At 36.6% G+C, this 12,133-nt stretch overlaps 1 protein-coding gene across 1 annotated transcript in view; it reads left to right on the top strand.

The window, feature by feature from the left end:
* Positions 1-4,487: 4,487 nt before the first annotated feature.
* The window catches only part of LOC128640552 (ephrin type-B receptor 5-like), a 147,622-nt gene continuing 139,976 nt past the window's right edge, over positions 4,488-12,133 (top strand). The window contains exons 1-4 of the mRNA XM_053693021.1: positions 4,488-4,491; positions 4,755-4,919; positions 6,552-6,616; positions 10,311-11,019. Of these exons, the coding sequence (XP_053548996.1) occupies positions 4,488-4,491; positions 4,755-4,919; positions 6,552-6,616; positions 10,311-11,019 (943 nt within the window). The remainder of the gene's footprint in view (positions 4,492-4,754; positions 4,920-6,551; positions 6,617-10,310; positions 11,020-12,133) is intronic.

The following is a 12,133-nucleotide window of genomic DNA, read 5'->3' as shown; positions in this document are numbered from 1 at the left end:
TGCATCAGCCAATAGGATTTTTCCTGCCTTAATTTTGATTGGCTGATAGAATCCTATCAGCCAATCGGAATTCAAGGGACGCCATCTTAAAGGAACCTTCATTCATTGGGTAGTCGTCGGAAGAAGAGGATGCTCCGCGTCGGCTGGTTTCTAGATGGACCCACTCCGCTCTGGATGGATGAAGATAGAAGATGCCGCCTGGATGAAGCCTTCTGCCCATCTGGAGGTCCTCTTCTGCCCAGATCGGATGAAGACTTCGGCCCCTCTGGAGGACCACTTGTGCCTGGCTGGGTGAAGACAGCTCAAGGTAGGATGATCTTCAAGGGGTTAGTGTTAGGTTTAATTAAGGGGGGATTGGGTGGGTTTTAGAGTAGGGTTGGGTGTGTGGGTGGTGGGTTTTAATGTGGGGGGGTATTGTATTTTTTTTTACAGGTAAAAGAGCTGATTACTTTGGGGCAATGCCCCACAAAAAAGCCCTTTTAAGGGCTATTTGTAATTTAGTATAGGGTAGGGAATTTTATTATTTTGGGGGTCTTTTTTATTTTATTAGGGGGATTAGATTAGGTGTAATTAGTTTAAAATTCTTTTAATTATTTTTTTATTTTCTGTAATTTAGTGGGGGGGGGGGTTGTACTTTAGTTTATTGTATTTAATTGCAGTTAGTTTAGGTAATTAATTTAATGATAGTGTAGTGTTAGGTGTAATCGTAATTTAGGTTAGGATGTATTTTACAGGTATATTTATCTTTATTTTAACTAGGTAGTTATTATATAGTTAATAACTATTTAATAACTATTGTAACTAGTTAAAATAAATATAAAGTTGCCTGTAAAATAAATATAAACCCTAAGATAGATACAAATGTAACTATTAGTTATATTGTAGCTAGCTTAGGGTTTATTTTATAGGTAAGTATTTAGTTTTAAATAGGATTAATTTATTTAATTGTAGTAATTTTATTTTGTTTTATTTAAATGATATTTAAGTTAGGGGGGTTAGACTTAGGTTTAGACATAGGTTTAGGGGTTAATACATTTAATATAGTAGCGGCGACATTTGGTGCGGCAGATTAGGGGTTAATAAATATAATGTAGGTGTCGGCAATGTTGGGGGCAGCAGATTAGGGGTTCATAGGGATAATTTAGTTGGCGGTGGTGTCCGGATTGGCAGATTAGGGGTTAATATTATAATGTAGGTGTCGGCGATGTCAGGGGCGGCAAAATAGGGGTTAATAAGTGTAATATTAGGGGTGTTTAGACTTTGGGTTCATGTTAGGGTGTTAGTTGTAGACATAACTTTTCTTTCCCCATAGGAATCAATGGGGCTGCGTTAGGAGCTGAACGCTGCTTTTTTGCAGGTGTTAGGCTTTTTTTCAGCCGATTCTGCACCATTGATTCCTATGGGGAAATCGTGCACAAGCACATTTTGCCAGCTCACAGCTACCATGAGCAACGCTGGTATTGAGGTGAGATGTGGAGCTAAATTTTGCTCTACGCTCACCTTTTTGCGGCTAACGCCGGGTTTAAAAAACCCTGTAATACCAGCGTTGTCTTAAGTGAGCGGTTAAAAAAAAACATGCTCGCTAGCAACGCACCCCCTGTTACCGCAAAACTCGTAATCTTGGTGTATGTGATGAAAAGTCTGAAAAAGATCTTTTGAAAATGAAAATTTAAATGAGACATGTGAAAAGGAATTAATTCACTGAGGAACCCAAAAGTGAATCCAAACTTGCAAACATAGATCAGATAAGTAGCCGGAGGCCTTTAAGTCCACTCATAAATATATACGTATTTAGCATTATGCACATCACAGGCATTCTTTTTTTTTTTATATAATATTATTTTTTAATCCAAAACATTTTACAAAACCAATAATTCAAAGCAGACGTATAGACATTGACAAGAGATTAAATCATCCCTTACATTACAAAAAGCACATATGATTCTTTACATCAAAATCCAGAATGTTAATACAAAAATCCAGAATGTTAGTACAAAAATCCAGAATGTTAGTACAAAAAAGGCAAAAATGTATAACCCCCATACTTAGGGACTATGTTCTCTTATCCTAAAAATAAGCACACCGTTCTTGGGGTTATAAAGGCCTCAGCCAATTTATTCTTTAACATGTAAACAATTAAATAACTTGTACATCACATAAAACATTGGCTACAAAGTAACCCACATTAGTGCTTGCCTCATATTGCAACTCTCCTGGACCACAGGAGTAACCCACATTGCTTCACAACTTCTCATACATCAACACCGCCACTGGCCCGGCCACTGGCCCGGCCACTGGCCGAGCCCCACCAATCCCTCAAGGTCTTTAAAACCCCTTCTTTCAGGTTAAAAGTAAACAACTGCAGACCGACCTCACTCAGGTGTACCACGTCTTTCAAGAAAAAACACCAGCCAGATTCTCCTTCAAACTCCACGTGTTGTATCGACACCCCCCCTTTTTGCTTCACAAAACTACTCAAAACCCTGTTAGTTTATTTTCTGGAAGTATCCAGCTTCCTGTTATCCCACGCCGCCCTCCAAAACACCCTAGGTTCCAACTCTGACGAAACCACCCGTAGCTGAGGAAATAGCTCCCATATCCTTCCAAAATCATCCTTCATTCTAGACACCAGATCTATCTGTGCCGTAAACCCAAGATCATTCCCCCCTGCATGAATTACCAAAATACCTAAAGGGCGGAATAGCCTAGCATACTCCACAACTTTCAACAAAACCTGGTCCCATTTGAAACCCCAGAAACCCAGCCATCTCAACACCACCTCCTCAACCGATAAGTCAAGTTGACAACAGATCATTCCAGAAATAATCTAGGATAATTTCCACTCTCCGTAGATTCATAGTTACATTTATACCATGCATAAATCCTGTTTGATCAGGATGAATAATTTGGCATGTATTGAGTCTGTTAGCTATAATAGCTGAAATAATTTTATAATCAGAATTTAAAACTGATATTGGTCTAAAGGAGGATGGCTCTTCAAGATCTTTCCCTTTTTTTCGGAATTAACATAATGTTAGCAGAAGTAAAATAAGTGGATTTAGGATTAGCTAATATATAGTAGTTATTAAATAGTTTGCTAAAGTAGGTTTAATGACTTCAGAGAGAATTTTATATAGTTATATAGTGAGCCAATCAGGGCCTGCTGCCTTATTTGACTTTGCATTTTTAATAGTAGTAACAATCAGTTGAAAGTGGGGCATTGATATTCTCTAGATCTGAGGGGGTGATATTGGGGAATACTATTTTGGACCAAAAAAGTTTCTTATTTGTAGTGTATATGTCCAATTTAGAATAAAGTTTCTGATAATATCTAAAAAAAACTTCTCTGATATTTTTATTGTCTGTGTATCTGGCGAATCTATCTTTAATGGCAGGAATATCATTTCTGCTCTTCCTTTTCCTGATCACCTTGGCTAAGTATTTAGCTGAACAACCATAATATATTTTGAAACGATTATTGATTTTATTATCTTTGTCCATAGGTGTTTGTTTAATAAAAACCTTTCTTTCAGTTCTAAGCCAAGTATATCGACACCCATTGTCCTGTGTGGGAGAACTTTTATAACGTCTAAGTGCATTTTTAACTTGATAAGACAATTTAAGTTTTCCAGTTACACATATAGAGGCCAATTTAACAACAGTGGGGATCAGGTCCGACAGACATCGCTGAATGCGGAGAGCAATACGCTCTCCGTATTCAGCATTGCACCAGCAGCTCACAAGAGCTGCTGGTGCAACACCGCCCCCTTCAGACTCGTGGCCAATGGGCCACCAGCAGGGGGTGTCAATCAACCCGATCGTACTCGATCGGGTTGAATTGTGGTGATTCCTGTCCGCCTCATCAGAGCAGGCGAACAGGGTTATGGAGCAGCGGTCTTTAGACCGCTGCTCCATATCTTGTGTTTCTGGCGAGTCTGAAGACTCGCCAGAAACACGGGCCTACAAGCTTGATAGATAAGCCCCATAGGCTTTGATCTGACCACTTTAGATGTTTCCCAGAAGATTTCTATTTTCTCGTTATATGAAGCATTTAAAGAGCAATATTCCTTCCATTGTTGTATTAGCCATTTAACAAACTTACTATTATTTAATAAAAATCGTGGGAAGAAAAAACTAATACTTTGATTGTTTTCGATCTTGGTTAAATGTAGAACAATTTATATAATTGCATGGTCTGAGATTAAAATGTTGTGAATCTTGGGAATAGATTCAAACTAAATTAATTGTTCTGACATTAAAATAAGATCTATTCTGGAGAAAGTACGATGAGATTTGGATTCACATGAATATTCCTGCATGTCTGGAAATGTAATTCTCCAAATATCATGAACTTTAAGTGATGAACAGAATTTTTTAAAGTATATAGATGATTTGCTACTTTCCATATTTTTTATAAGACATTCTATCAATGCTTGGACAGAGTGTCATATTAAAATCTCCTCGAAGAATTATCCTTTGACTACAAAATGGGTATAGTTTTCTTTTAATTAGATCCCAAAATTCAGGAGAAAATTGATTAGTACCATAGACATTGCATAGTATATATTGGATGCCATTAATAAAAATGTGAACAATAATGTATCTGCTATTTTGGTCACGTCCTATTTTGGAGACCTGGTAGTCTAACTTCTTATGAAATAGAATAGCAACTCTACATTCCTTTTTGGGCAAGGGGTGACCAGGAAATCTCCAACCCAACGAGAAATTAATTTACATAATTCCTGATCTTTAAGATGGGTTTCTTGAAGGAACACAATGTCAGAGGAATATTTCCCAAGTTGTGACATCACAGGCATTCTTCAATACAGTATTTGTCCTTACTACCTCTATTGGAAATCCATTGCATGAATCAACTATCTTTTCTGTAAATAAGTTTGCACAAATTACTACCCTACAGCGTGAACAAATAACTACCCTACAGCTTGCACAAATGACTTCCCTGCAGCTTGCAAAAATTACTACCATGCAGCTTGCACAAATGACTACCCTGCAGCTTGCACAAATGACTGCCCTGCTATGACTACCCTGCATCTTGCACAAATTACTACCCTGCAGCTTGTACAAATTACTACCTTACAGCTTGCACAAATGACTGTCCTGCAATAACTACCCTGCATCTTGCACAAATTACTACCATGCAGCTTGCACAAATGACTACCCTGCAATAACTACCCTGCATCTTGCACAAATTACTACCCTGCAGCTTGCACAAATGACTGCCCTGCAATGACTATCCTGCATCTTGCACAAATTACTACCTTACAGCTTGCACAAATGACTACCAAGTAGCTTGCATAAATAACTAACCTACAGCTAGCACAAATTACTACCCTATAGCTTGCACAAACAACTACCCTGCAGCTTACAGAAATTACTACCCTATAGCTTGCACAAACAACTACCCTGCAGCTTACACAAATTACTATAATGCAGCTTGCACAAACAACTACCCTGAAGCTTACACAAATGACTACCCTGTAGCTTGCACAAGTGACTGCCCTGCAGCTTGCACAAATGACTACCCTGCAGCTTGCACAAACAACTACCCTGCAGATTACACAAATGACTACCCTATAGCTTGCACAAATGACTACCCTGTAGCTTGCACAAGTGACTGCCCTGCAGCTTGCACAAATGACTACCCTGCAGCTTGCACAAACAACTACCCTGCAGATTACACAAATGACTACCCTATAGCTTGCACAAATAACTACCCTGCAGCTTGCATAAATGACTACCCTGCAACTTGCACAAATGACTACCCTGCATCTTGTACAAATGACTACCCCGAAGCTTGAGATGATGGCCCCCTGTCCTAGTGTTGCTCTTGATTTTTAAATACATTTTTTGAAGAGATAAGTACCAGGTGTGTATTAAATAGTCATGACAGGTAGTAGAAATATTTGAAAAAAAGTAAGGTAAAAGTATTTTGGTTTTGCTGGGAAATATACTGTATAATAGTTTATAGTTGAAAAGGTGAATAAGCGGATTTAGAAGAGGTTACATAAAGACTATAATAGGGAATATAGAGAAATGGCAAACAATGTGGTTGATGTCCCCTGTATGGCTGAAGTATATGTTCCTTACTGTACATAAATTACTTGTTTGATGAGTTATTTACACTATAGGACTGATTTATCAAGGGCTGAACGGCCTTGATGCCCCTGTTTCCGCGCGAGCCTTCAGGCTCGTCGGAAACAGCAGTCTTAAGACTTTTGCTCCATAACTGGTCCGCTGCCTCTGAGGCCGTGGTCTGCAATCTGCCCGATCTTATACGATCAGGCTGATTGACACCCCCTGCTAGCAGCCAAGTGGCCACAAATCTGCAGGGGGCGGCATTGCAGAAGCAGTTCACAAGAACTGCTTGTGCAGTGATAAATGCTGACAGCGTATGCTGTCGGCATTCAGCAATGTGTCTGTCGGACAGGATACGCTACAGTGTCGGACAGACATTGATATTTCGGCCCCTATATCTATAGAGTCATTGAATTGTTAATGAACTAATACATGTTTTCCCTATTTCTAAACAGAAATCCTCCTTGATACAACTCAAGAAACCTCTGAGATTGGCTGGACCACCTATCCAGAGGGAGGGGTAAGCTACCTATAAAATATTCCTTTCTTCATTGGAACATTTATATTGATTTGAGTGTTATTTACCTGGAATGTACTAAAATGTACTAAAAGTGGCAAATACTAAGGTTTGAGTAGACTGGGAACTAATCTAGAGCATTATATCCCAAATAAGGGTCAGTTTACAAGTGTTGTGCTAATGATAACGTAGGACGCCATGCACAATATCACTAGACCGCACTAACATTTGCGTGTAACTTGATATAACAAATTTATGGTATATCACATTTACCAGAGAAGAGTTAGCATGGCTGACATCACTCTAGCACAACCTATACTTTCAATGGAGATCACAAACATGTTCAAAGTTAAACTTTGCACTGGAGCAAAAGGGAAAACCACGCTGTAAGGGTTAAAACATTTTTCACCGAACACATCAAAAACATATTAAAATAAATGATTACACTTATATATATACTTTTTATTAAAAAAATAATAATAATATTGATAAAAAGGTTTAAAAGGTATAAAAAGGGATATTGTATTTGGCAAGGTATATGACTGGAAAAAATTATTTGATCCCCTGCTGATTTTGTACATTTGCCCACTGACAAAGAAATGATCAGCCTATAATTATAATGGTAGATTTATTTGAACAGTGAGAGACAGAATAACAACAAAAAAAATCCAGAAAAACGCATTTCAAAAAGTTATAAATTGATTTGCATTTAAATGAGTGAAATAAGTATTTGATCCGCTATCAATCAGCAAGATTTCTGGCTCCAAGGTGTTTTTTATACAGGTAACAAGTTGAGATTAGGAGCACTCTCTTAAAGGGAGTGCTCCCTAATCTCAGCTTGTTACCTTTATAAAAGACACCTGTCCACAGAAACAATCAATCAAATTCCAAACTCTCCACCATGGCCAAGACCAAAGAGCTGCCCAAGGATGTCAGGGACATGATTGTAGACCTACACAAGGCTGGAATGATCTAAAAGACCATCACCAAGTAGCTTGGTGAGAAGGTGACAACGGTGTGATTATTTGCAAATGAAAGAAACACAAAATAATTTTCAATTTCCCTCGTTCTGGGGCTCCATGCAAGATCTCACCTCGTGGAGTTTCAATGTTTATGAGAATGGTGAGGAATCAGCCCAGAACTACACAGGAGGATCTTGTCAATAATCTAAAGGCAACAGGGACCATAGTCACCAAGAAAACAATTGGTAACATACCAAGAAGAAGCACATTAAGGTCCTGGAGTGGCCTAACCAGTCTCCAGACCTTAATCCTATAGAAAATCTGCAGAGGGAGCTGAAGGTTCGAGTTGCCAAACATCAGCCTCTAAACCTTAATGACTTGGAGAGGATCTGCAAAGAGGAGTGGGACAAAATCCCTCCTGAGATGTGTGCAAACCTGGTGGCCAACTAAAATAAACATCTGACTTCTGGGATTGCCAACAAGGGTTTTGTCACCAAGTACTAAGTCATGTTTTGCAAAGGGGTCAAATACTTATATCATTCATTAAAATGCAAATCAATTTATAACTTTTTTTTGTGTTATTCTGTCTCTCACTGTTCAAATAAACCTACCATTAAAATTATAGACTGGTCATTTCTTTGCCAGTGGGCAAACGTACAAAATCAGCAAGGGACCAAACAATTTTTCCCCTCACTGTATATATATATATATATATAAATAGATAGACAGTTAGATATAAAATCGATAAGCCTAAGCTAAAAAAAAAATTACATTGTACATATGGGTAGAATTGTCCACCAGTACAGTAGAGGGAGGGAGTTGTCTTGAGCAATCATTTAACAGATCAGATGTGCACAAACATTTGCTTTTTGTTAGTATCAAAATAAGAATAACCAGCTTTAACATAGCTTTTTTAGTGTAAGGGTATATATATATATATATATATATATATATATATGTGTGTGTGTGTGGACACATACATACATATATACACACACACTATATATATATATATATATATATATATATATATATATATATATATCCATATAGATACGTATATAGGTATAGATATATTTTACAAAAACTAATTATATATATATATATATATATATATATATATATATATATATATATATATATATATATATATATATATATATATGAAAAATACAAAGGACACACAGCGCCCACCGACTCAAGGTAACTCTAAAAACAATTTATTTCTGCGCATAGAAATAAAGATTTACACTTACAAGATTGCAGTGTTTACACAGCCTTTCATAAAAATGACAGCGGTTGTCCGATATTTGGCTGGCTCAGAGTAAACAGTAAAATATGGGACAACCGCTGTCATTTTTATGAAAGGCTGTGTAAACACTGCAATCTTGTAAGTGTAAATCTTTATTTTTATGCGCACAAATAAATTGTTTTTAGAGTTACCTTGAGTCGGTGGGCGCTGTGTGTCCTTTGTATTTTTGTTTTGTTTGCCGGGTCCAGGATACCCGGATTACACACTAAGCAGCAATCGATTAAAGGAGAAAAAGGACAGTTGCCTAGTTTGAATTGAAAATCATATTGGAACGAATCATTCATCATTAGTTGGACTTTTTATATGTATGGTAACTGATTTATGCTCCTTATTACTTTTTATTAGTTTTTAAGAGGTAAACATTTTCTTAAGATTTTACAAGGTTTTATGAAGGTGATCTTGTGTTCAGATTCATCATATTCAGTATTTTTATATATATATATATATATATATATATATATATATATATATATATAAAATATTCTCTAGCCTGCAGGGAGCCTTGAGATTTGTGTGTGTATATATATATATATATATATATATATATACATTTTTTAAACATATATATATATAGAGAGAGAGAGAGATATCTGTTTAAAAATAAAAAGAATATTTTCTTCTATGTGAAGAACATAGGAATGTAAAGTTTTCCTAACGCACCTTCGACTTTAGCGCAGTTGGTCTAGCACAGTGTGTGAGCGATAACTAATAGGCATTTATTCAGGTCACTCCATAGAAATCTATGGGGAGAAGGAGTTAGTGTGGTGACAATATCCTTTTATTTTCAACTTATAATAGTAGCGCTTATGCAGCAGGGCTAATTTTTTAATGTGAGCGCAGTTAGCGTTTGAGCAAAAAAAAAATAAAAAAAAATATATATATATATATATATATATATATAAATATAGCGTTCCATTTCTAATCTGGCCCTAACTGTTTTTATCAAGGACCACACAAAAATTTGCAGTATATCTTTGTATTTTGTATAAACTTCTATATGCAACTTTGCTATATATGGTGCATTAAAAATACTTATTTTTTTAACTCATAGATTGGCACAGTTTCCACTCTCATTTCCAGTCTTGAAAGGATACACAGCAGGTGAATTTAAAGCTCAAGCTTGTTAATAGGCAAGAAAGTGCAAAGACATATGACCAACCAGAACTTGCAAGGCTTACAGACTTATACCAGGAATGTGCATGAGGGGCAAACTTTAGAGTTACTAATAGCTAAGAAGCTTTTTTATTGCAATGCAATGTATATCAAAAAGTTACTTAATTATATGTTAGAATGTTGCTTTAAATAGTTTACTTACATTTTTTAACTATTTTTAAATATTAGGTAAAACAGTAATCTATGTTATTTCTTTATTTTAATGACCCATTTAAATTGCTCAATTTTGTATTTTTTCCCCACCATTCAGTGGGATGAAGTCAGTGTTTTAGATGGCCAACGACGTCTCCTGCGCACATATGAAGTGTGTAATTCATATGCCCAACTCTCCAACAGAAGTAATTGGCTGCGCACTGGATTTATTGAAGGACGAGGAGCTCGGCGGGTATACACAAAGTTACGCTTTTCTGTAAGAGATTGTGCTAGTCTACGTCCACCACCAAAAAGGCATCATCTGTCTTGTAAAGAAACTTTTACACTTTATTACCACCAAACACAAAAACTAATGGAAGTTGAGGAATGGGAATGGACAGAAGAGTTATGGGTGAAGGTGGATACTATTGGACCAGGGAAGAGTTTTACAAGAGATCCTGGTAAAGGAGGGCAAGGCCCACGGATGGATGAGAGAATTTTAGACTTTGGGCCTGTGAACACTAATGGGTTTTATTTGGCTTTTGTAGACACAGGAGCTTGTCTATCATTAGCTGGTGTGAAAGTTTATTTCCATAAGTGTCCGGCCACTGTAAGGGGTTTGGCATTATTTCCCGAGACACCTTCCAGTGGAGAAGGTGGTGCTTCATTGGCTGAAGCCATTGGAAATTGTGTTCCAGGAGCCCAACAGCTAGGGAAAACTCGCCTTACACTGCACTGTGGAGGGGAAGGAGAATGGATGGTCTCCAGTGGGAACTGTATCTGCAACCCTGGAAGGGAGGAGAGTGAAGATGGCACTGAGTGCAGAGGTAAGATTGCTGATACTACCAAGTCCATTTAGTAATGGATCAGCTAATAATAGAAGTAAAGTTAAACACAGTCTCAGCTTTTTATTTATTCTTATTTAGTTAAAGTTTAGATTAATATTAAAACTAACAGGAAATGTATGTTTATGAACTCTCATCCCTAGGGACAGATTGATCACTGGCTGATACGCACAACTCTAGCAACTCTTTTGGTAGACAGAGACTTGCCCTCTCCTAGAAAAATAAATAAGGTGTTTTTTTTCATGAAACAAAAAAACCCAATACATTTTAAAATTATGACACTTTAGAGGAAACAATGGCAATATCTCCTTAATGATGATCACAAAAAGCTGAACTATTCTTGCTTGGGAAATTGGGATAAAGGGAACAGGGAGGCAATGAAAAAAATAATTTCTAGAAAAATAAATGAGAGATGATGTGATGTGTGAGAGGAGATTGCAATGAAATGAGGAAATAGCAGGGAAAGTATTAACACAACAGCTGGGAGATAGATGTAAAGATAGGGGCTGGGAAAGAGGAAATACAGAGACAGGGGGAGTGGAAGAAGCAGACAACATTAATAAGAATAAAGCAATAAGTAATAAGAATAAAGCAATAAGTATTAAGAATAAAGCAATAAGTAATAAGAATAAAGCAATAAGTATTAAGAATAAAGCAATAAGTAATAAGAATAAAGCAATAAGTATTAAGAATAAAGCAATAAGTAATAAGAATAAAGCAATAAGTATTAAGAATAAAGCAATAAGTAATAAGAATAAAGCAATAAGTATTAAGAATAAAGCAATAAGTAATAAGAATAAAGCAATAAGTATTAAGAATAAAACAATAAGTATTAAGAATAAAGCAATAAGTATTAAGAATAAAGCAATAAGTAATAAGAATAAAGACAACGGTCTCCATTTATCAAGTTGTGTATGTAGCTTTGGATGCCCTTCACTGTAGGCTTGTATGAGCGAGCCTGCAACCGATAGTTAGGAGGCAGTGGTACGTCAGGCTGGAGCTTATAGTTTAGATGTAACTCCGAGCCTTTCATTTATTTATCTAGCTATTGCCTTTAGTTATATTGTCTTTCAGCACTCAGTACTGTGTTTGGGGA

Source organism: Bombina bombina, chromosome 9 (genome assembly GCF_027579735.1).
Source record: "Bombina bombina isolate aBomBom1 chromosome 9, aBomBom1.pri, whole genome shotgun sequence".
Classification (NCBI taxonomy): Eukaryota; Metazoa; Chordata; class Amphibia; order Anura; family Bombinatoridae; genus Bombina; species Bombina bombina.
Note: the sequence above shows the minus strand (reverse complement) of the source record. Positions and strands in the feature narration are given on the sequence as shown.